The sequence below is a fragment of the Vespa crabro genome, chromosome 19, assembly GCF_910589235.1.
Source record: "Vespa crabro chromosome 19, iyVesCrab1.2, whole genome shotgun sequence".
NCBI lineage: Eukaryota > Metazoa > Arthropoda > Insecta > Hymenoptera > Vespidae > Vespa > Vespa crabro.
The window spans coordinates 2,838,336-2,864,273 of NC_060973.1; the positions used below are offsets into that span (position 1 = coordinate 2,838,336).

Consider the following 25,938-nt stretch of genomic DNA (forward strand, 5'->3'; position numbering starts at 1 on the left):
ATAATCATTATATATAATGATATACGATATATAATTATATTAAGTATTTTGTACAAATATTTTTGATGGTTATAAGAAAAAATTTTTCATGATGTAACTAAAATATCAGCAAATAAATGATAAATCAGTAAATAAATTTTTATTTCTGCATAAAGCTTATAGATATTTTACTTTTAGCTCATATTATATCTAACTAATTTGAATTAAATGTTTTAATTTTTTATAGAGTCATTTACTTTATTATAAAGCTATATACATAAGATTATGATAATATTTATAAATAATGAAATTTATGAAACCTGATTAGGATTTGAAGAAGGATAATATTTCATTTCGCGATCATATTGTAATTTCTTATGTTTCTTTTTCTGCATCTCTGCAACCTCCATTAATTTTATTACATTTTTCCTAAAAAAACAAAATAGTATTTACGATATGAAATAATATAAACAAACATAACATATATATATTTTATTTAAGAAAAATAAATAAATATTTACCTATACACAGGAGGCAATAATTCCTCATGAAGTGTGCATTCAATGGGTTGAACGCTATTTTTTTTGTATATTTTAGTTCTAAGGATGTCGATATCTCGATTGTATTCATCTACAAGATCTGGTATTATTAATGGAGGCACATCAAAATAATATAAGAAATGACTAAAAATAATGGAATTAGTATACATAATTATTTAAGATAGATCCTTGAGGAAAACGATAGAGATACATATATATTTTTATATTTTATAAAACTTACTTTGCTTCCCAATAAGTCCTTCCTCTAAAGCTTAGTTTGCATGGAAGTTTTTTCGAACCTAAATTCTCTATTTTTCTAATAATTCCACCTTTATCAAAAATTGCAGTTGCTGTTCTTTTTAAAGCGTTAAATGTTTCTGGCTACAATTAATTTAAATTTATTAACAGAAAAAATATTCAGTTGAACTTTAAATAAAATTTAATCGATCATTAAATAAATGTATAAATTTATACATAATACTAGTATAGAAATCTTTTAAGATTAAGAAAAAACATTTTAACCTATATTTTTACTTACATCTTATATAAAAGTAAATATTATAAAATCAACTATAATATGTTACCTTATTCATTATACGAAGAAGTAAAGGCATTTCGTAGGTCGGCATATTTAAGAATTATTTATTTAAAAATATTCAGATTTATTTAAAAAATTATGCCACTGTAATAACTTTGTTATAACTTGAATACCATGAACTATAAAAAATAATAAATGAAAGTTTACGCTATCTATCGGTATTGGTTGGTAACTTAAATTTATGATATAAGAAGAGACCTTCTTTGTCGATGGATATATTTTACTTATTTTTTTGCATTTATAGTATATAATTGTTTTATGCATTGATTACTAAATAGATAAAATTGTATTCGGCTAAGAATAAAATGCAATATAATTAATATTATTAACGACAAATTAAATAGATTAATTTGAACAAATTGATTAGTTATATTTAACATATTCATCAATATATTCATTTGATCGTGCCATGTTAATGTTTCACATTTAATGAAATGAAGGGATTTTAATTTATAAACTTTTAGAATATAATAAAGTTTTAGAAAAATAACTATTTATGTACTGTATATATCTTTCGTGCAATATTTCATTCGTATTACGTTTTATTGATCATTAATAGTTTGTATACGATCACATACAGGCACATTTAGGTTATATGTTTACAGTATCAGAATGTTTGTGTCAAAAGTTATACGTAATACTGTCAATAAAAATAATATTTTTTATCGTAATTTAAAAGAAAGACGAAAATTATATTCTTGTTCTACGGATAAAGTTACAATTAATTCTGCTATTTCATCGAATATTTTGCAATATTCTAGCGACAGTCCCTCAAAGTGTTGGAATTGTAATTTTGCATACAAATCAGAATTATTTTGTTCACAATGTAAGACTCTTCAAGAAATGCCAGAGAATTTGAATTATTTCGACATTCTTGGTATCAAACTGAATTATAATGTTAACAACGAAGAAATTCATGAGAAATACAGACAGTTGCAAAAAATGTTGCATCCTGATAAATTTGGTAATAAAATGGAGGTAACTATTTTTAATTATTATAAGAGATTTTATGTCATCTTAAAAATATATAATAACATTAATCTAATATAAACAATGATAATGTTATATAATTGAAACTAATTTATTATATTTGTTTTATACATTGCTAGAGAGAAAAGCAAATTTCAGAAGCATTATCATCTTTATTAAATAAAGCATATAGTACGTTAACGCATCCATTGAAAAGGGGATTATATATGCTTCAATTAAAAGGTATAACAATTCCTGAAGGAACGACAAGTATGAATCCTGAATTTTTAATGGAAATAATGGAAAGAAATGAGGAAATAGAATCAGCTTCGAATGATAAAGAAAAAGTCATTCGATTAATGGAAGAAAACAAAATAATATTGCAAAAACTTTCCAGGTAATATTTGTTCCTTTTTGATTTTATGAATAATTGTAATTATACTTTATCACAAATTATTGAGATCTGTGTTTTTTCTTTTTTGTTTTTTTAGGAAAGTAGCAGATGCTTTTTCTAATAATAACACGGAACAAGCAAAAGAAATTCTTATGAAAATGAAATATTATACCAGTATTGAAAATAGATTAAAAGCACTTAAACAAGATATAGGTATTGTAGATTAAATTTACTTAAATGTACATGCCAAATATGTAATTTATGACGCATATGTGTGTATATATATATATATATATATATATATATATATATGTATGTATGTATGTATGTATACATATATACATATATGAATTCTTATATATAAATAGTAAAATTTGTATATGATATAGATCTAAAATCTATTTTGTTAAATGCTCTGTTATTACTGTTACTTGTTATCTTATTTACATAATATATACAGTGTTAAAGAAAAAATAGGACTTGTGTTATATTATAAAAGAATATTGTATATAAATCTTATTTTATGATTCTTGGTTGTCTATCTTCCATTGTTCGATCCATTGACATATTCTATTTATATTATCTATAACATGTTCCATAGTATTACTCGTCAATTCATGAACTATTTCTGTTCTATATGAAGCTTTAGCTTCTTCTAAAATAGTTTGAAATATTTCACAATCAATATTGTCTTCTAATTTTTTCCCTGTATATCCTCGTTCCACTAAACGATCATATAAAATTGTATTATCAGTTCTTAAGACAAATACAATGTCAAACCACCTTTCTGGAAAAAAATCGGCACCATGATAATCTACTATTTTTCCACCTTCACTCATAACATTTTCCATCACATCAAGCAACTATAAAAGAAAAAAAATAATAATAATAATAATATTGATCATTAATAAAAGTTATTCATTGTATTATGAATCGATTTAATAAATCATAGAAAAATACCTTATCTTCATCCAAGATTGGACATTGATATACTTCATCATATTCTTCTAAACATTCATGTTCAATAGCTAATTTACTAACGTCTAACCAAACTAATCCTGTCTTTTCTGACAACATACGGCACATTAAACTTTTACCAACACCTGGTGTACCTAAAAAAATGATTATAACGTTATCAAATGTTTCTAATAATAATTAAATATACAGAGAGATGTAAACAAATGTCATCGAATTGAATGTTATGTCAAAATTTGTATCTGTATTATTAAGTAAAATTTTCATAAAAATAATATAATAAATTAATAAAAATTACCTGTCACCAAAATATTTGGCTCCCTATTGTTAGTTTTAATCATATTAAAATGATTTCTTTATAAACGATTGAATTAATAATAAAAATAAATTTGAAACACGTGTTCGATTGTACTTTTGATCAATGAAAAAATTGTTTGGCATATAGTTAAAGCTTAAGAGTAATGGATTTAATATTCTCTGTGGATAATATAGTACATCTACATCTAGACTTACAACTTTATAGAATATTTCCTGTGTACAAAACTGAATTATCGACAGTGCGAAATCAATATCGATGCTGGTCGATACATTACGTATACATTTTATAATAAAAATGACGATCTATTTTTACGATGCTTTTCTATCTTAATAATTAATTATTATCGATTAAAAAGGTTGTTAATTACCTCTGGGCTTTTAATGATTTACGCCATGAATGAGAATAGACATAATTCTTGATCGATTTTGACGCAAAAAATTCTCATTTTAAAGATGAAGATTTAATCTATCACAGTGATATCATAATTTTTGAAGAAGCTTTTTTTATTTTTGCATAAATTATTTTCGAAGAATACAAAATTTTTTAACCAGAATTTTTTGCAAAAGAGAAAGCTTTTTCAAAAAATCGAAAAAGGAGATATGTCCTAGATTAAATCTTCGTCTTTAAAATGAGACGACTTTGTTCATTAAAGTCGATTAAGAATTACGTTTGTTCTCATTGACGGCGTAAATCAATAAAAAAGAAAAATTAATGAATGACCCTTTATTTATTACTATATTCAAAACTTTTCTTGCAAGATGAATTAGTTCTTTTGTCATTAATATATAAATTATTACAAATACAAAGGGATCAAGTTTATATCTATATTTAAATTTTAGCGGGTATAATGGCGGATACAAAATTACGTTATATGATTAGCTCGACTAGTAATGTCGGTGCACGAACTTATAACTACTCGTCGATATGCAGATCTAAATGATTCTTACAAACGTGGGTATTGAGATCAAAACAAATTGTTGATTTACTTGTCAAACTGGAGTATTCACCTGCGAACGAGCTAATAATATTTTCTGCATAAAGTATACGTATCTGAAGCTAATAAATTATGTCTTCCCTTCAAAAATCAGTATTAAAATCTAAACTGCCACCACCAGGTGTTAATTTTGGACATGGATCTAGGTTAGTCAACATAAACATTTCATTGTTTAATAGTTTATCTTAGAAGTATATAAAAAAAAAACTTTTCTATTCCAGGGTAAATAAATCAAAAGGCTTTCAGCGTAAAAGGGATTATGAACCCATACAATGGATTCCATACTTTGATCATTCCACCGACGTAAAAATAGGAGAAAATACTTTTCATATTTATACTAAGGGAAAGGAAGGACCAACATTAGTCTTGTTACATGGTGGAGGTTATAGTGCATTAACGTGGGCTGAATTTACAGTAAGTATTAATAATTTTATCTATGAAATGTAGCACAATTTGCTATTTTATATATTTTAGAAATCTATTATGACGATGGTAATCTGTAAAGTTATGGCGATTGATCTTAGAGGCCATGGAGATACACATACAACTAATGAAGAAGATTTGTCTGCCGATACTTTAGCTTTGTATGTTGAATATTTGAAATATATTCTTTATATATAAAAATTTGAGAAATATAATAATATTATTATAATAATTATTTCGTTTTACTTAGGGACATAGCAGCTGTTATAGAAGTAGCTATAGATGAAGGACCAGTAATTTTGGTTGGTCATAGTATGGGAGGTGCAGTAGCTGTTAAAGCTGCACCATTAATAGCAAATTTGTCTGGTTTGGGTGTAATAGATGTTGTTGAAGGGACAGCAATGGATGCTTTGGCATCTATGCAGAGTTTTTTAAGATCTCGGCCATCTAGTTTTAGTACTATTTCTCAAGCTATTGAATGGTGGTATGCATATAGGCTCTGTTAATAAATAAATGAGATCTGCATTTAAATATATATTCTTCATTCAGTTCTTACGATAAAATAAAAGTTTTATTTTAAATATATTTATTTTTCAGCGTAAGAAGTGGTCAAATACGAAATGTACAATCGGCTAAAGTTTCAGTACCTGGACAAATAAAGAAGTTAGTGAGTTTCTAAACATTCTTATATATTTACATTAACATACTACGTATAAAATTATAATATGGAATTCCAAGAGAATGATGTATTTATTTAATTTATCTTTTTAGTACTGAAACAAATCAATTAGCAACCCATGACATTGATTCTCTTTCACAAACATCTTCATATGACTGTAGTCCTGAACCAGCTATTCAACGTGAAGATATTATTGAAGAAGAAGAATCTATAAATATGCCACCACCCCCTACGTCTTCTATTTTACATACTAATAGAAAGTATGTTTGGAGAATAGATTTAGCAAAAACTGAGCAACATTGGTTTGGATGGTTTAAAGGATTGTCAGCATCATTTTTGAATATACCAGTCCCTAAAGTATTATTATTAGCTGGGGTAGATAGACTTGATAGAGAACTTACAGTGGGTCAAATGCAAGGTATTAATATCAAATTACATATATATTTGTATAAATATTCTATTTAATATATATATATATATATAAATGTTTTGTATCAAATAATTAGGAAAGTTTCAAATGCAAATCTTACCAGCATGTGGACATGCTGTTCATGAAGATGTACCGGATAAAGTAGCAGAAGCTATTGCAACATTTATGGTTAGACACAAATTTGCAGAACCCGCTTCAGACTTTCCACGGTAAATGTTTTTCATATAACATAAAAATTAAATTTATACAATTAATTCTTTAGTTAATATTAATTTCTTATTTTCAGAACTTTTCCTGCTTGCTAAATTTATTAATAACGAATGAATATTAAAATAGATACAAATTAAGAAACACAATAATTTGAGAAGCGTTGAACTAAATAGATGGAAACAGTTAATAATTTATGGGAAAAAAAAAAATATGTCTATAAAAATAAGGGGAAAACGTGTAAATAAAGGTATTACACCATTGATGGCAATATAAGTTTGTTCTTATATATAGCCTATTTCATTTTTATAGTATGTACATTCATATTATTATTGACAAATATTTATGTATAAAGATTGATTCATTAACTTTGTTAAACAGAGTTATTTATGATTGATTATTTGTAATTAATTGTGTGAGTCGTCTTGTATATAAAATATAATTGAAAATTATTTTAAATATATATTTCATTATAGGATTCTTATTCGGATACAATATACGTTTTCTTTCTTATGATTTAAAGTTTATCAGAGTACTTATAAGTTATCGTAAAACAAAAGAAAATAAAAATGATTTATCACAATATATATCACGTATATAGATCAATATAATATGTTTCTTATCCTCTTAAATATTATAGAATGTATTAAATAAGTGATATTGAATGATTTATAGATGATAAAATAGTTTCTAATATGATATGAATTTTAAAAATTATTATAGGAATGTATTGATTGTAATAGAGATTTCGTTAGAGTATTTATGACAGGTATACATCTCTTATACATCTCTTAAGGAATTTTCGATAACAACGCAAGGACCTCCACGTCCAGTCAACAAAGGTGTAACCTTATAGTACAATATCAGATTAATGAACAATTTAATATTATCAAATAAAATATTTCTTTGAATGAACACTTACTGGTTCCCATTTATTAAGATGTGGATCATATGCTTCAACTAGTGTCAAATATTGTTGACCATCGTATCCACCTACAGCCATAAGTTTATCTCCAAGAACACAAACACCAACTGCATCTCTTGCTACACTCATTGGTGCTACCATTGTCCATGTATCAGTTTTGGGATCGTATCTATAGAACAATGTATTTTTCTAAAAGATCATGCATGAGATATATCATGAAAAATGGATAAGACACATATATTTTGCTACCTTTCTACACAATCAAATCTACTAGCATTAGGATTACTTGCTGGTGCCTCATGACCACCAAGAGCGTAAAGACATCCATTCACTACTCCTACTCCTACACCACCTCTTTGTTTTGACATTGGAGCACAAGCAGTCCATTTGTTCGTATGTGGATCATAACACTCCACTGTATTTAAACATGAACTAATATCCCTACCACCTACAGCATACAATCTAAAAAAAATATACAAACCATATTGAATATATCTATTGTCAAGATATTTTTTATACAATAAATGAATCGATTTAGCTACTTGTCATTCAATACAGCAACACCAACTGTTGAACGTTGTATAGACATAGGTGATATAGAACGCCATTGTTTTGTATCTGGATCCCATCTTTCAACTGTTTCAAGAAAACTCCAACCATCATGACCACCAACTGCATATAATGGTCCACCTAAGACTGCAACTCCTATATCACGTTAGATTCATTATATAAAATGATTCATCAATTATATACCTATATATATATATCTATACTGTGACAATAAATTTATGATACCTAATCCATGTCTATGAACAATCATTGATGGTAAAGTACTCCAATTGCGAGTAGAAAAATCGAAACATTCGACAGTATTTAAAGTTTTTAAACCATCTCTACCACCAGCAATGATTAATTTTCTGTCAACAACAGCAGCACCAAATTGGAGACGTTTTCCCCACATTGTAGCTACAGACTTCCAAGAATTTTCACGTAATGAAAATGAGTATATCGACAATGTAGGCCCTACATTAAGAAAAAAAAAAAAAAAAAAAGAAATTATCAAATTTTTTCGATAATCATTTATCAACAATTTTGTATTATTTACCTTCCTTGGCATCCATTCCTCCAACTGCTAACAATTCGCCAACAGTAGCTTTCCTAGGTTTTGTACGATTAGATTGCAATAATGGTCTGCGTTCAGGTAATAGATGATACTTTAAGGCTTCTATTATAAGTTCTTGTGCACCTTTTTGATCTTTAAACATTTCGTTACTTTCTATATGGTCTGTTATAAACTATTCATTTGATCAATTCAAATTAATTTTTATTTATAAAATATTTGATATTTGCATATCAGCGAGGTATATAACTTACTGCTGGTGATAACAATGGCAATTTCACTAGACTCAACAATCTACTTGCATCTTTTTTTCTGTTTGCTAGGTCATACTTTAGCCAAGCCGTAAGAGCCTACAAAAAAATATGATATATATAATATAAAATATAAAGCAGATAGAATATTATTACTATCTTACATGAAAAATAGTATCTTCTGAAGGAACATTGAGATCATTTGACTCTAATAATTCTGCAACCTGATCGGCAGAACATAATAAAAATTCTTGATTTTTTATAACTTCCATAAAATGTTCCGTTGTATAGGCATGTGCCTGTTTCAATAAACCTATGCAACCTTGCATATCAGCAAACATACGTATTCCTAAACAATTACTTGGATGAAGCTGTTTTCTTAGAAATTTACAACATGCTTTGACAACCGGATGCAATTGTAATAAATGTGCTGTTGCTAAAAGAGTTTGTACACTGTCCTCTTTAATCTCTATACATCCTAATATAAAACAAGTTTAATTAGAATGAATTAAAATCAGAATTTATAAAAATTGATTTAAGTGAGCATATTGTACCGGTATAACAATAACGAACTAATGAGCATAAAGCATCTCCATCTACTTCTACTAATTTAACTTCATGTTCCTTAGATTCTCGTAGATAACCAGTGAACATTGCAGCAAAATATTCAGAACCAGCGCTAAGTACCAAACGATGTGCTGGAATACGCTTATTGCCTGTGCAAATTAAATTCAACAAAGATATATCCATTAGATAATTTAAATAATATAACGATAGTAAAATTAATACCTGCGATTAATATAACATCTGTTAATTGTTGCTTGTCTAAATATTCCTCCATTATACGTAAACTAGATTCTGCATGTTTTGGTACTATTCCAACAATACTCGCCGAAGCTTCCTTGTCTACAAACGAAAACTCCGGTTCTGTTTCGCTCGTATTCATCATTGCAGCAAAAATTTTCGACATTTTTTTCAACTTTCAATTATTAATCCTCAATTATTTCCTTTGATAAAAATTAATGTTTCTTTATGACATAAACGAATACTTGTTAATTTACATTTAATCAATTTTCTTCTTTTTCTAATAAAATACAAATTTCATTTGTCAAAAGAAAGAGCTTCATATAAACTAAAAACACTTTTTTAAGCACATCGACCTAAAACGTAAGACGTAAATCGTAAGAATTTCATTTTTACGAATTTTTTTTTTCACCGCTATGGCTTCTTACGTCTTGCAGTCGAAAAATATAGAGGGGAATAATCGACTCTGATTAGTGGATATCCTTATGGCTTACGCATTACGTTTTACGTCGATGAGTGCGTGAAAACTGACAGTACTATATACTTTTTGAGGCTACTTATTAGCCCCTTAATATTATAATGGTTTACGTCAACAATGAATATTGGCATAATTTTTCATTGATTTTGATGAATAAGATCTTATTTTAAAGATGAAAATTTAAACGAGAACATGGATTTTTTGAATTTTTCAAAGATATCTTATTATTTTTGAAAAAAATCTTATCAAAAAATAACGTTTCTTCGAGAATAGATTATGTTGTAAAAATAAAGCTTTTATAAAAATTCAAAAAAGCCACGTCCTTGATTAAACTTTCATCTTTATATTCAGATCTTATTCATTAAAATCGATTAGGTATTACGTCTGTACTCGTCGTTCGCGTAAACAATGTTTTTTTATTATTTTTCATAAAAAAACAAAAGTTTACTACAGTGGCGCCTTTGGAACTTCGCGGGAAAAAAGAAGAAGCTCGCAATTCCATTACAAATTTTCATACAAATGCTCGAAATGGCGTGTGTTTTGTTTCCTTTAATTAGATGATTGAAATAGAATTCTCAGTGCTATTTTTTCCTCATTGTTTCTTCTGTAGGAATAGTTTACTATTATTATTATTACTATTACTACAATAGTTCAGTGATCGTAGAGTACAGTCAATAAGTTATTGACATTGCACACTAGTGACATCATCACGACGATATGTGTAATTAAATTTCGAATTTATAGATTATCATACTATGGTAAAGTTTGAAAATATAAAAAAGATTTCATTTTTATTTTTAATAATATAAAATAAATTAAAAGAGATAATTGAATTATATTATACATTTTTATGATTATATATGAATCATTTGATTTTTTTCTTTTTCACAATTTTTTACATATTTTGATTTTCAAAAAATATCCTTGAAGCGAAAATATAATAATTTATAAAAATTGTTTTATATTCATTCACTTTAATTTCTTTTAAATCTTTTAAATTTTTTCGAATATATTTTTAATCCTTCCGATCAATTTAAAAAATTTTACATTTATAAAGAAATAATTCAACAATCTGAATCTAAATGCTTATATACTATATACACAATTATGGGCGAGTTATAAATAAATCGTTAAAAGAAATCTAATATGTTTTATTTTAATGTAAATATATAAATATATATTTTTGAACTATTGTACTTTGGTTTAAATTGTAATATACATTTTTAAAATATTTATAAATCATCTAGCCATTGTATCTTTTTGAAACATACAACTTGAATACTTTCACATACAAATAATTAATTACACGTTTAATTATTATTATTATTTTTTTTCTTTATATCCATTTACTTCACTATTCTAATGTTTTTTTTTCTGTTTAGATAGATGCGATATTAAAGAGTATTGTTCGTTATTATTGACTTTATCTTAAAAAAATCTAAAATGTCAATAAATTGTACATTAGTTTATAATACACTCTTATTCAATAAATTCTATTTTAAATTCTTATATTATATCTATTATAATACATAGATTCACAATATGAAAGTAAAGAAAGCTAGTATCAATTTTAACACATATTATTTAACAGAACAAAAAAAATATATATATATATATATATATAAAATAAAGTTGCTTTATTTTTCTTTCTTTTCTTTTTATACATCATCTAAAATTTTTTTTTTATATATTTACCATGTGACAATAGATCAATTGAATGTTTGTTTACGATTAAGAGAGTTTGTTTTCTTTTTTTTGTTTCTTTTAATCATATTAATTATTGTCATTCTCGAGATGATTGATTCTAATATTTTTTTGTGATCTTACTCGATCGAAAGTAATGGCAGATAAATTCAAGTAAATAATTACTTAAGGTTTAGAATTTTATTGTTACTAAAAGAATAGTATTAACGGTTTGAATTAAAAAATTATCGTAGCAGTTAATCTCATAATAATAAAATATACAATACGTTATCGTAAAAACGTTAATTTTCCTATTATAAACATCATCATAAAAATATGGCATAGGTCTGTTAGAAAGATAAATCTTTTTAATATAATTATATCGTATACAAGAGAAGAGAAGATCTTCTATATATTTTTTGTCAAATAAAAACCATAATGAATGATGCAAGAGATTATTAAAACAAGAAGATGAAGAAAAAAAAAAAAAAAAAGAGAAAGGTACAATTTTATTAGAAACAAAATGTTCTACTTCTTTCTATTATTCTGTGGTGGTAATTAAAGATCTTACATAATGCTAGCATCATTGAATTATCGTCTAGCAAATGGACACAAGAATTTACAAACTTTCTTTTTTTCTTATTTTAAAAAGAAACTCTGATTCTCTCTAAATGCTTAATTATAATAATAACGTAGCAGTGGAGCCATAATTTGTACGGGGAAAATAATCTTTTAACAAACTATATACAGATGGCTCCTCCATATACTTGTTCGGTTTTTGTGGAGGCATCTGTGGTTGATCCAGAGAAAGATCCATAAGAGGATCTTTTTCGACAACAACAAAACCTATCTATAAGTTCTGTAATATTATTTTTATCACATTCGTCTCTGAATAGACCGCTCGATGCATCATCCGTACAAGCAGATATAAATGTTTGTAGGTCATTCTTTGGAAAGCCATCTCGATAATAAGTCTTTATCGTATCATAGGCATCCATTATCACAGAAATAAATAAACTTAAAACGACATAAATGTACAAAGAAATGAAAGTATATAAATAAATTCTCGAGTACCACCAAAGCATCGGTGATTTGAAAGACGTTATTGAAAATGTCGCAAACATGTCATCACCGTTTATAAGTGCAAACAGACATTCAGAAGTTGTAGCAAGTGATCTAAATTTCATATGATACGGACCTAAAATTAACCACCCACAGAAAGTGAACCCGGCATATATCAATATAGCACATATAAGAAACCTAGCTACTTTAGGTGCAGCTTTTTTTAATGTTAAAATAACTACGTTATACGTTTTGAAAAAGCCAAGATATCGTAACACGCCAAACCATACCAATAAATTTCCCGTACCTAGAAATATACTGCATACGTTCCAATGATCGCTACCAAAATATTTTCTCTCTATTTGTTCTTTCACGGCAGAACCGATGATGATTAGAAGATCATTAATTATGATCATTATGTACCAGAGATTCAAAAATTCCAATCTACCTTCGAAACTCAATAGTTTTCCGTATTTCTTTTTGAAAAAATTCATCGTCTCGAATTTAAGCAATTGCGCTCTGAAAATGGCTCTCGAGCATAGGACAAGAGAGATAGTACAGATAAATATCACGAGTAAATTTAACAAAGTTCTCAAAGCAGACTCAATTTGATTGTCCATTATATACCGGGTATCACCTTTGCAATATAATCTTTGTGGTTCAGTTTCCAATGACAATAACATTTGTCCGTCTTGATCGCGATTATCAAAAATTATTTTAATATCGAACTGATAACAATCTGGTGGTGTCATAGGTCCGGCAGCTCTTAGATTAACAGTTTTAACGGCAAATTTCAAATATGCTCTTACTAAAGCAGAAAAATTTACAATAACATTTTGCGTAGACAATATATTCCTCGAGTTATTAAAGTTATCATGATATTCTTTAGTTATATTCACGCAAGTCTTTATGATTTCCTTGTCGAAGACATAACTTTCATTAAAGCCGAATATAATACTTTCCTTGTACCAGTATAAACATAATTTCACAGGTCCTGCGGTATTATCCTCAGCATCGTAAGAATACGAACCGATGGAATTATTAAGATTATAGTAGCCATTCAGAGCATAATCGATGGTGTCGAAAAATTCATCCTTTTTGTAGAGAGCTAATGGGCCAGTCGCAGGAGGATAGGCAGGTACCTATAGATATATTGATAAAATGATTAAAATTAAACAAGGACAAAAAATTTTTATCGATGTAACAAACGATTAGTTTGTTACATTTCGAAATAATTGTTTAACTTTAATGATCCAAAATAAATTTAGAATCGGTCTATTTAATTCATTCAAATATTAAGTCTCTTAAATTTTCTTCATTCAATATTCGGCATTTTGTCTTTTACTTTATCTTTTTCTTTTTTTTTTCTTTTTCTTTTTTTTTTTTTCCTTCGAATTGAATCAAAGCGCAAAGTAATTTATTGATCAGTTATTTTCTATTGACATTTTATCATTCTCAAATATTTACATATTCAGTTTTACCTCTTGCGTGTTGTCCCATCCACGTAAAAAGAGATGCGAAAATGTAATACGGTTGTCCCACGTGTAATTGACATGTATATAATTATTATGAGCAAATAGGCAAAGTTGTACGGTGACCAAAACTATTTTAATGACCTGTACGATGAACTTATACGGGAATCTTCGTTTGGCTTGCCATTTTTCGATTGGATTCATGAAAAAGAATCTAAGCTTCCTTCTCATTTTATCTTCGGCGAAGGTCGTCATGGCGCAATTATCGCGTCTTTCTGCGATCGGTCGATTGCAGCTTCACAAATATAATTCAGATAGAGTTAGAGTGAAATTAACATCTTTTTTCTTTCTTAATTTTTTTGTTTAAAACAGAATGATTTTTAATAAATCATTTATTCATCATCGTTTATACAGTTACTTTTATCCTTCGCACTTGAAATATTTGAGAAGATAATTTCTTATCGGTAATATGTTTGCCCGTTCTCGTTAAAACAAAGTTTCTTTCTCTCTCTCTCTCTCTCTTTATTTTTTACACACACACTTATATAGTCATATTTGATTTCAAATGTATAATTAGACATAACAGAACAATCTTATCTTTTGCATGTTACTGAACGTTGAACGCAATCTAAATCACGAAAATGTCGTATTTTTAACGATACGATATCTATTATATATTTGTGCTACTTGTGTGTCTATTAAGAAGTTAATATGAAATTATAAAAGGAAAATACTCTCCCTTCCGCCATTTTTTTCTCCCTTTTATTTTCTAGACTGATCGAACGATTTTTAACAATATTTTATTTTCCATCATTATTATTATTATTATTATTACTATTTAAATTGAATATACAATTTAAATTGAATATACAATATGGAGATCATTTGTAACAAAAATGTAGCTCACACGATTATACGTGAATTCATTAATATTAATGAACATTTACGTTTGATGTTAATTTCAAATTACAATTCATACAACTCTATATATATATATATATATACATACACACACATTCATACACATATATATATATATAAATATATACGTATGTATATATGTATAGAGAACACATGAAAATCTATGAACCATTTCATACGAAACTGATATACATAATACGTCGATTTAATTCACGATTCCTCTGAGCTATTATAATCATTTTCCTATAAAAAATATTTCCATCTATGGAATTTCAAATCATTCTTTCATTTTTCCCGCGCTTTTTCGATCCTTTATATTAAAATCCCTTTTATTAAATCACGTAGATGATAATTTAAAAATTTTCGATTGAAACGAAAATCACGTTATATATTCCAAATAATAAGATTAATTTATTACACTTCTATTATATTATATTATTTTCCATTTGATTATTAAATCTTGTCTCAAAAATATACATTGTTAAATTTTTATTACGTAATTGTAAATAATAACAATTCTTTATAGAGATCAATTGTTAGTAAAAGAAGAGAGAGGTGGACTAAAAATGAGACATTTAATGCGTACCTCTTATCGTGTGACGTAAATGATACGTAGTATCTTTACTTTATGAACAATAGAAAAAAATAAAGTTGAAAATAAGAATTATCATGGGATGATCGAGAAAGAAGAAGAAGAAAAAATAAAAAAAAATAAAAAAAAGGAAAGAAAGAAGAACTTACCAATAACACACCTTCATGATCTTGCATAAAACTAAATGTCTACATTTGAAACACTTGTTTCAAAGAGAGAAATTTTACTCGTCGACGTTTAACCTACTTTTTACAGGATTACTCGAGGAAACGAGTGAAACTGCTTTAAAATCGAAATGCATTAAGAAAGAAGAGAGAGAGAGAGAGAGAGAGAAAGAGATAAAGAGAAAGCACGATTATGGGAAAGACAAAGATACCCGAGCAACGTTTCTAACTGAACTGATTGACGAACGATTTATCAACTCATTCTTAGAACTCCCGCTATATTCCAAACAAGAGTGCGCTGCTTTATATGTTTATTTCCGACAAATCATAGAAATCGAAAGGTCGCCGTGTCTCATTTAAACAAGAACAATGGACGAACGCGAAAGATGATTAAAAAAAAAAGAAAAGATATACAGGAAAAGAACAGATAATATGTAATAATAGAAATGAGAGAGAGAGAGAGAGAGAGAGAGGAGAGAGAGGAGAGAGAGGGAGGGAGGGAGGGAGGGGGGGTAGAAAGAGAAAGAGAGAGAGAACGAAAATGAAAATAAAAAACAAGAACAATGTATAACGATTTAAACGAAATATTTCTTTTAATAAGATTATATGTACTGACCTTGAGTCATTGTGAAGAAGTCCATTCTCATTTCCATCCTCTCCTTCCTCGCTATCAAATGCATGACTCCAAAAATGATTTCTCAAAATACTATTACCAGTAACATTGGAAGAGTCCTCGTTTTGTATCCTATTACGTTCTTCCGTCATATTTCTTTTCCCACGAAAAAAATCGTCACTTTTGATAGATCCTTGATGATAAGACAATTGAAATGCATAAGTAATACGTAATAATATTTGGATTAATAGAAATGATATGAGCACTATGACGTTATTTCAATCAACTGAGTTAACGTCCAGCTTATCGATGGACGATGAAAGGGGTAAGAAGCTCGCATGCGTAATAATACGGTACATAATCATTGGTCGATGATCTATTAAAAATATCTTCATTCACGTTTTCTAATCACTTGATTGGAAATATATCCTTCGTTGTACTCGTTCAAAGAAAACTATAATTTATGTTTAATAGCTTAATGACAGTTTCTCCTCTAACGATACGTGTCATGATGTAAATAATAAATACCACCCACATGAACGTTCTAAACTCGACTGATCGCTGCGCTATCTTACGACTGTTACTGTAGGTACGCGAGAGTCACGTGACACTCTTTCGCGTTTGACCTCGGTTATTCTCGTGTATCATCGATCGAACTCGGCGACATGACGTCTCTTACTTATTAGCGCGCCTCATATGAAATCATTTTATAACGAGATTGAGTTTTAACGACGCGCTTCGAATTTATTACTCTTTGTTAATATGAAAATCGTGTGTTATATATAAAATATCAATCGGATAATAAAGGATAAAAGTTTGACGTTTGTTGATTAGAAAGAAATTATTATTCTGTGCTTTAAGTATAACTTTGTTCTTGTTTTATTAAGGATATATATATGTATATATATATATATATATATATATATGTATATATATATATATATATATATATATATATATATATATAAATAATAGAAATTTAAATTAGAAAAGTTGCTTGATTTTTATATAAGATTAAGAATGCAACTAGGCAATTATTTGAATGTACGATAAGTTAACGATAGACCGAGCATAACGAGATGGTATATAAAGTTCAAGTGATATTACACTTTCACTAGTATAATGAACACACTTGCGAAATATTACGTGAGACTATGAAAAGGTTTCCATATCGTCTGGTTTAATTATAGAGTTTAATTATAAATCATAAATTGTATCTCTTATTAAGTATATCTTATTCGAAATTACTTTTGATTCTATAAAAATACCCTTCGCTTTTTTATTTTTTATTTTTCTAAATAAAAATAAAGGACCGCGTTCTCTTTTAATTTATTTGTCTTTTTTTTTTTTTTTTTTTTTCTTAGAAATCAATAAATCACGAAAAACTTGACGACTTTCCTTTCTCGATTTTTTGTTATTTTTTATTTTTTATTTTTTATTTTTTTATATCTTTCATCAAATAAATTTTAAAAAAATTCTTTTCGCATGAAAAAGTATAACGCATGGCGATGATCGAATAACGAGGACTCAGCGTGTGCGCGCGTTCCACCACCTTATCGTCTTTGGTGTCTGCGCCCTCGGCAAAATGCTCTCCGCGCCAGCGTCGTCGTCCATTCGTCGTCGGATATCGTGCACAAGATACATACGTGCTGTTTTCCGAGTACTGTCGCGCGCGCGAAGTGTCCGTGCGAGGTAACTCGAGCTTCTTTCGACGATTGCAAGTACAGTCGTTTTTTATCTTTTCACGAATCAATTTCTATAAAATTGAAAGCTCTTGAAGTCGATTGTTTATAATTTGTCTCATCATTTCGAAAGAGAGACTCAGAGAAAAGAGAGACATAGACAGAGATATATATATATATATATATATATATATATATAGAGAGAGAGAGAGAGAGAGAAAGAGAGAGAAAGAGAGAGAAAGAAAGAGAGATTAGAAAACTAGAGAAATATTTTTTAATTTGAAATTCATCAATCTAATCAATCCTTTCACATGTGTTTCTTCTAATCATCAGTGATCAGATCTTTAAATATTTTTCTCCTGACTTGTCTGATCACGACAAGTTCAGTTAAAGCGCGTGTTACTGATCTGAGATATTTAATCTGGAGCATGGTGGATCAACAGGAAGAGATATCAAAAATAGTGGATCTTAACGTGGGTGGTATATCTTATACTACCACCCTGGATACTTTAACTAAAGAAAGTAATTCTCATTTGGGTATATTATTCACCGACGGACACATTCTACTTCGAAAGGATTCCACTGGAAAATATTTTCTTGATCGCGACGGTACTCTATTCCGTTATATCCTTGATTATCTTCGTGATCAACGTGTTGTATTACCTGAGGGATTAAAAGAACGAGAGAGACTTAAACAAGAAGCGAATTATTATGGTTTGTCTAATTTGGAACGAGCCATTGATGAAAAGAGCGAAGAGGGTGCAGGATCATCGACCTGTAGAAAACGAGCACCTGGATATATAACCATTGGTTATCGAGGAAGTTTTGCTTTTGGCCGAGAAGGTTTGACCGATGTTAAGTTCCGTAAAATTTCAAGGATCCTCGTGTGCGGACGCGTGGCTCTTTGCAGAGATGTCTTCGGGGAGACCTTGAATGAAAGCCGTGATCCTAATCATGGTATGTCAGATCGCTATACCTCACGATTCTTTCTGAAACATAATTTCATTGAACAAGCCTTTGACATGCTTCAAGAACAAGGATTTAAGTTAGCCGGTAGCTGTGGTTCCGGTACAGCTGGCGGTAATTTTGAATTACTTAAACCAGGTGTCGATTCTGAAGAAACTCGTTGGAATCATTACAACGAATTCGTCTTTGTACGCGAATAAACGCTTAACAACTTTGGCTCTCCTTTCGCGTTCGATTATACGCGATCGATTTGAACTTCATTCGACAAAGGATGAAAAAAGGATGGAAGGAAAGAAAGAAAGAAGATAGCTGATGTTACCTTCCAAAATGGAATGGTGATATCGTGTCGGCCAATACTACGGAACGTTCAACCTCGATCGTACGACGTGATAATATCGATTATTCTTCTTCGTTTTTCGCGAAGACTTCCTCCTTTATAAACTTCATCATCGACGTTAGTCGAAGAGAAGAACTTTCGAGGCTGCACAGAGAATAGGAAGTATGCACACACTGGTATGGCTTGTTATACTGATCGATGAACTCGAAGATGGATGGATTTTCTTGTTAAGAAGATCGTTCGGTGCTACTGGTAGAGATTATTTTGTCTTAACCACACATTAATTACAAGAGAGTATAAGATTAAATAATAATTAAAAAGAAAAGAACAGAAAAGAAAAGAAAAAGAAAGAAAGAAAGAGAAAAAGAAAGAAAGGGGAAAAAAAGAAAGGAAGAAAGAAAGAAAGAAAGCAAAAGTAACAAATACAAAAAAATAAAGAAGAACGAATAGATATAAATAATAATATTAATACGATCACAGCTCGACGATGGAGAATGAGTATCAACGATATCACTTCTTCGTTGTTTACTCTTTTCCTGAATCTTTGAAACAAAACAAAAAAACAAAACAAACAAACCAAAAGAAAATAAATAAATAAAAAAATAAAATGAAATAAGAAAATGCATTTAAAATATACTGGTACTTACATACATATATGTAGACGCATATATACATACATACGTACATACATACATATATACATACATACATACATACAAACGTATACATACACACATATTAATGTTCTTCTTTTGGTACAAATCAAAATAAATTCTAGCAATTTGTAGAATGGTGAATTTCTATATTGATTTTATTGGCAACGTATTTACGATCGTTGCACACGAATCTTTATTCCGATTCTACGAGATACAATGTCGATACAGTCCAAAGGGATTTACGTGGTACTGATCGCGCAATGGATTTGATAACGATGAGAAACTGTCCTAGACCGGCGAAAGGAGAGACTAGTTCGTTCGTTCGTTCACTTTGTCGCTTCGTCATTTATTACGGAACAAAGATAATTTTATCGTCAGATTGAAAGAAGGAGAATGAAAGGAGAATAAAATAAAAGGGAGATACTATTTTACTGTTGGGTGTAAATGTGGAATGAGGAGAGTTCGCCGTTAGAGTCTATTATTTTTGTTTTTAACGAAGAATAAAAATGATTAATAGACGAGAAAGTGGATCCAAAGATTTAATAGAATCATTTTTCAATCGAACTAAATTGAATATCGCGAAGAGAATCCAAAGCTTTCCTCTATCGGTTCTTATATTTCTTTTGAATAAAAGATGATAAAAAAAAAAAAAAAGAAAAAACAAAAAAAGAAAGAAAAAAAAAGAAAAAAAAAGAAAAAGAAACAAAACAGGAAATGAGAAAGAAACGCATTAAAAACGTTTATAAATAGGTCTACGTATATCTTTTGTTTTTTATTTATTTATTTTTTTCTATCTACTTCTATCGTAGTTTTCGTGTTGTAGAAGATCGAAAATTAAGTGATTAGATGAATAAGTGAAAAAAAGGAATAAAATGAAAAAGAAAAAAAAGAAATAAAATGGAAAAAAAAAGAAATAAAAATAAGAAAAAATACAGAAAAAAAAAGCTAAAGAATAGCAAGTAGTTGAGACTCTTAAAATTAATTATAAGAAAGAAAGAAAGAAGGATAAATAATTATCGCTTTTAGAGAGAAATCCTACTACGATAAATATTAATTTATATACTCGTTATATGATATACATATTCGATATTGACAAAGAATAAAAAAAATAAAATAAATAAATAAATAAAAAAAAGGGGGAAAAAAAATAACCAAAAATCTGGAGAAAATAAAAGACTCGAACTTTGTTCCTCGAAGTAGGCGAAATTGATACAACGAAATTAAGTTGAGCGATCTCGCTTCTACCTGTAAATCCTTCTTTGAGCGATTATAGAAATTTCACATGCATACATAAATATATAAAGTTGCAAATTGTTCTTATATTAATATATACATTATACATAGATACATACATTATAGATATGGATAATAAACATATCGTACAATTTATAATATCCTTTTCGCTGATACTCGACAAAAAAAAAAAATATATATATATATACATATATATATATATATATATATATATATATATATATATATATGTATGTACATGTATATATTTATATAAAAAAATATACACACACGTACACGCACGTATGCAAAAAAATCGAGATTTCTATTTTCCTCGATAGATTTATTAAAACGATATTAACATCTCTACGTATAAAATTATTATTATTTCTTTTTATTGTACATAATACGTACAAATGTATGTATAATAGGAGTATAAATAATAGGAGTACGTGTCCTATTTCAAATAGACTTTCTATTATCATTTATATCCATGAATAGAAATAAAATTCTTAATAACGTCCAACGTTTTATAATTGTTATTCAATTCGATGAGAATTTCTTATAGTAATCTTTTGCGGCCAAATTGATTAGAATTGCCATTAATTACGTGAAATTACATTTCTATACTCTTTTATTTCTAATAAAAGCAAAAAGAGAAAGGTAATTATTATCTTTCATTAATAATTATTATATTAATAAGAAAAATAATAATGATTATTATTATTATTATTATTATTATTATTATTATTATTATTATTATTATTATTATTATTATTATTATCAATATAATTGCGATGAAAGACGTTCGTTCAATTTATCTGAATAAATGAGGACAGTTTCTCCGTTTCTTAATGTCTACGATTTTAACAATGAATGTTCCTTGTAATGTTTCTCGATAACACAAGTAGAACTTCTTTTATTATATAATATATATAAATATATATATATATATACATATATATATATATATATATATATATATATATATATCACAATCGCTTTCTAAAGACATTGTATAAAAATGCTTTTCTTACTCTTTTTCTCTTCTTCGAGATAAAATTGATAAATATTGGCTTGGACTGTGTCGTCGCCATTGCGTAATAAGATTTTCAAAAAAAAAAAAAAAAAAAAAGAAAAAAAAAGAAAAGAATAAAAAAAGAAAGACAAAAGGAAAAAAAAAACAAAAAAGGGAAAGAAAAGAACAAAAACGAAGACCATAATTATTTTTCACGTGTAATCAAAGTTTTTTTTTTTTTTTTTAAATACAAACGTACTCATTTTTCCAACTCCTTCATGAGATATTTAATAATAAACGTTATATAACAATATAGAACTTATATATAAACGTTAATATAAAACTTCAGTTTTCAGCTTCTACTTCGTAAAAATGAGTTTCGTTTGAAATGTGAACCATATATTTCTTTCTTTTTTTATTTATTTATTTATTTTATTTTATTCTTCTTTTCTTTTTCTATTTCATTTTGTTACTTTGCATTTTATTTCTCTGTTCGTGCAATAAAGGCGTTTCAGTTCCGTGCAAAAAAAAAAAAAAGAAAAAAAAAATAAAAGAAAAGAAAGAAACAAACAAAAAAAAAAAGAAAAGAATTTAGGAGTTACAAATTTGTTTCTCCCGTAGATTCATTTGAAATTTATATCTTTCATTCTTTTCTCATCGATACACTTTTAACATGTGTGTAAAATAGGACGGATATAGAAGTGTATATTGGTTTTCTCTGTTACCTTTTAAAATGAGACGCATCAATTGAGAATTGATTCGATATTTGATATCTGACGATCTGTGTATGAATGTTTCAAAGAATTTGTTAAAAATGAAAAACAGTGATATCTAAATGAACATATAATCACACACACACACACACACACACACACATATATATATATACATCTACATTTATATACACAATATACATACAAATATGTTCATATATATGAATAAAATACGATTGAATATGTTACATTTAAAGATATCTTTTAAAATTGATATTATAAATATATATCTCGTGGGTAACAGCAAACAGGATGATAAATCATCCGTAATAATACATGATTTATAGAACACCAGGAAATAAATACATAGATACACGAACGCCCAACTACACATTCATACACATAAAAGGATCCTTCGGAAAGCTTTGTTAACGAGTTCGTGTTCATTCGAGTTATATAGCCATCGATTAATATCGATGAAATTGTTTATTACGTTCTTCCGTCGCAGAACGTAAAATTAGACGTACGTTGGTTGATATACCGAAGGATGCTGGGTCAAGGAACAATTTCTATTCATGAACGTAGAGTAACTAAATCGATCACGTAATATCAACAGGCTTAACTATTTCGTAACTATATTGAATATAGACAATTTTTAAAAGATTATTATCAATTATTTTTATTCTTTTTATTTATTTATTTTTTTTTTTTTCTATTCATGCATTATTACGTGTTAAATTGATATCAAATTTTATCGGTATTATTTTCGTTTCATTAAATAATGGAGTACATTTCTTTCCCTTTCATTTTTTTCTTTGTTTTTTTGCTCATTGAAAACAATGAAAGTATTTTTTGAAAAAAAAAAATATATATATATATATTTATTTATTATTATTATATATTATTATTGTAATTATTATTATTATTATTATTATTATTATATATATATATATATATATATATATACAAATAGATATATATATATATATAAATATATATAAAATAGTACGTGACGAAGAGATTATTAATGGAGATTTGCACGAACGATGCACTTAATAGAGAGTCGATCGGTTGGAAATTTTGACAAGACAGAATTCGTGCTTTTGTATGTCAATGATTTCACGCTTTAGCGAGACTTTGAGAGGAACAATCGAACGATATGCTGTGCTTCGTGTTTCTAGTGGACAAAGCGGCTATGTTAAACAATATAATATAATCTATCTGTCGTAGGGTTTTCTTTTTGAAAAAGGAAAGAAACGCGTGTTTGTTCGTTCATCCTCGGGGGATGCGTTTCATTTGTAAAACAGTGAATAAAGCGTCGTTACATTGGAGCAATATCGAACGACACGATCTCCTACTCTCATTCTCTCTTTCTTTCTTTCTTTCTTTTTCTTTATCGCTTTTTTCCCTCTTTCTGTATCGTCTCTTTTCCCAAACGTGTCGTTTCACTAGGACGAAGTAGTAGAGTTTAATCGAACACATCTCCCATCTGTAACATAACACTCAGTATGATCTTCTTTTATGGACTCGCGTTTTAGATTTTCTCGATAAGGATCCACTCGATCTGTTGAAAGTGAGAAAATATTATATAAGCTTTAGATGAAAAGATAAGTGCTAGAGGGAGAGAGAGAGAGAGAGAGAGAGAGAGAGAGAGAGAGAAAGGGATAGAGTGATCTTTTTGAAAAAAAAAATCCATTTTAATACTCGCTCGTCAATTCGTGCAGGCTTAAAACGATATTTTACTTTCTATACGTATTTTATAATAAACGCCTTTATTTTTATGGCATTTTTCAATTCCAATACTTCGTTATCCGTTGTCCAATAGTTTCCTCCTATTTGTCCAAGCTAAAAAAAATTTGTTAATGTCGGAGGAAAAATGAACGATCAAAGATTAGTTCAAATATAATTTCATTTTTAATTTTGATCCACTCAAATAGATTTATTTTTGATCCTTTCTATTTAACGAGATTCATTGATCCTCGTTTTTTTTTTCTCTCTCTTTTTTCTTTTTTCTTAATCTGCATACGTTCTAACACATGTTAATCTTAATAATTATTACAAATACAATAGGATCATTATTTTTGTCGTTTATCTTTTCAAATGCGTATTATTTTCAATCCTTTATATTTTAATTAAAAAATTCCTTGATCCTAGGATTTCTATTTTTTTTTTTTTTTTTTATTTTTATTTTTTCTTTTCTTCTCTTACACGTACGACAATTAATTTGAAATAATTTGATTTCGAATCTAAACATTTTTATTTTCTAAATGGATATTATTTTGGTAAATATCACGTTTACACGTAAAAATGTGTGACACGTTTTCGTTTGAACGAAGCTTATTGAAGCTGAATGATTTAAAGTCTACGCATGTTCTAACACGCGTTATAACATCTATTATCATACATTAACATGCAACTCGCGTGGATATCGCCGTGAACGATATTTACCCTTCACCCTCCTCTTTTTCACCACCAATCTTCCTTTAATTCTCCCTGCCGGTTTTTCTGCGTAGACAATTGGAAAATTATACCAGATGGTGTGTTATCATCGTTTTATATCTTATAAATATAAAAAGCTTGAGTTTTTCGAAGAATGTTTCTGTAAAGAATGATGGCACTGTAAAGAAAACAATGGAAATAAGAATCTCTGATATTATGTTAATGTCATATAACTTTCATATTGTATCACATCATGGTGCCGAGGGATGATGATGATATATCAAAGAAAACTGCACGAAATGA

At 28.0% G+C, this 25,938-nt stretch overlaps 7 protein-coding genes across 9 annotated transcripts; 3 read left to right on the top strand and 4 right to left on the bottom strand.

The window, feature by feature from the left end:
• Positions 1 to 210: 210 nt before the first annotated feature.
• LOC124430566 (probable 28S ribosomal protein S6, mitochondrial) lies at positions 211 to 1,259 on the bottom strand. The gene is made up of 4 exons (XM_046977337.1): positions 1,103 to 1,259; positions 760 to 899; positions 501 to 662; positions 211 to 408 (listed from the first exon to the last, which is right to left on the bottom strand). Exons 1-4 carry the CDS (start codon positions 1,145 to 1,147, stop codon positions 291 to 293), a joined length of 465 nt encoding a protein of 154 aa, XP_046833293.1. The 5' UTR covers positions 1,148 to 1,259; the 3' UTR covers positions 211 to 290.
• Positions 1,260 to 1,394: 135 nt separating this feature from the next.
• On the top strand, positions 1,395 to 2,785 carry LOC124430564 (iron-sulfur cluster co-chaperone protein HscB). Its single transcript, XM_046977334.1, has 3 exons — positions 1,395 to 2,094; positions 2,226 to 2,482; positions 2,577 to 2,785. The coding sequence occupies exons 1-3, from the start codon at positions 1,729 to 1,731 to the stop codon at positions 2,704 to 2,706; spliced, it is 753 nt and encodes a 250-aa protein (XP_046833290.1). The 5' UTR covers positions 1,395 to 1,728; the 3' UTR covers positions 2,707 to 2,785.
• A 91-nt stretch (positions 2,786 to 2,876) lies between these two features.
• On the bottom strand, positions 2,877 to 3,928 carry LOC124430565 (adenylate kinase isoenzyme 6). Its single transcript, XM_046977336.1, has 3 exons — positions 3,753 to 3,928; positions 3,440 to 3,591; positions 2,877 to 3,342 (listed from the first exon to the last, which is right to left on the bottom strand). The coding sequence occupies exons 1-3, from the start codon at positions 3,793 to 3,795 to the stop codon at positions 3,001 to 3,003; spliced, it is 537 nt and encodes a 178-aa protein (XP_046833292.1). The 5' UTR covers positions 3,796 to 3,928; the 3' UTR covers positions 2,877 to 3,000.
• A 775-nt stretch (positions 3,929 to 4,703) lies between these two features.
• On the top strand, positions 4,704 to 7,421 carry LOC124430723 (protein phosphatase methylesterase 1). The gene is made up of 8 exons (XM_046977699.1): positions 4,704 to 4,913; positions 4,989 to 5,181; positions 5,242 to 5,351; positions 5,441 to 5,674; positions 5,788 to 5,853; positions 5,962 to 6,287; positions 6,376 to 6,508; positions 6,586 to 7,421. Exons 1-8 carry the CDS (start codon positions 4,840 to 4,842, stop codon positions 6,602 to 6,604), a joined length of 1,155 nt encoding a protein of 384 aa, XP_046833655.1. The 5' UTR covers positions 4,704 to 4,839; the 3' UTR covers positions 6,605 to 7,421.
• LOC124430722 (kelch-like protein 5) lies at positions 7,208 to 10,242 on the bottom strand. The gene is made up of 10 exons (XM_046977698.1): positions 9,592 to 10,242; positions 9,357 to 9,518; positions 8,967 to 9,280; positions 8,806 to 8,901; positions 8,537 to 8,726; positions 8,227 to 8,454; positions 7,974 to 8,136; positions 7,681 to 7,893; positions 7,429 to 7,600; positions 7,208 to 7,355 (listed from the first exon to the last, which is right to left on the bottom strand). Exons 1-10 carry the CDS (start codon positions 9,770 to 9,772, stop codon positions 7,287 to 7,289), a joined length of 1,788 nt encoding a protein of 595 aa, XP_046833654.1. The 5' UTR covers positions 9,773 to 10,242; the 3' UTR covers positions 7,208 to 7,286.
• Positions 10,243 to 11,698: 1,456 nt separating this feature from the next.
• Positions 11,699 to 17,155, bottom strand: LOC124430718 (mucolipin-3-like). 3 transcript variants are annotated; one of them, XM_046977690.1, is made up of 4 exons: positions 16,949 to 17,155; positions 16,595 to 16,784; positions 14,311 to 14,596; positions 11,699 to 13,971 (listed from the first exon to the last, which is right to left on the bottom strand). In XM_046977690.1, exons 2-4 carry the CDS (start codon positions 16,741 to 16,743, stop codon positions 12,508 to 12,510), a joined length of 1,899 nt encoding a protein of 632 aa, XP_046833646.1. In that variant the 5' UTR covers positions 16,744 to 16,784; positions 16,949 to 17,155; the 3' UTR covers positions 11,699 to 12,507. The 3 variants fall into 3 exon arrangements, with proteins under 3 accessions (XP_046833646.1, XP_046833645.1, XP_046833647.1); XM_046977689.1 differs by having other exon boundaries at positions 16,991 to 17,154; XM_046977691.1 differs by lacking the exons at positions 16,595 to 16,784; positions 16,949 to 17,155 and adding an exon at positions 15,964 to 16,448.
• Positions 17,156 to 18,191: 1,036 nt separating this feature from the next.
• On the top strand, positions 18,192 to 21,393 carry LOC124430735 (BTB/POZ domain-containing protein KCTD12). Its single transcript, XM_046977720.1, has one exon. It carries the CDS (start codon positions 18,702 to 18,704, stop codon positions 19,437 to 19,439), a length of 738 nt encoding a protein of 245 aa, XP_046833676.1. The 5' UTR covers positions 18,192 to 18,701; the 3' UTR covers positions 19,440 to 21,393.
• Positions 21,394 to 25,938: the final 4,545 nt, after the last annotated feature.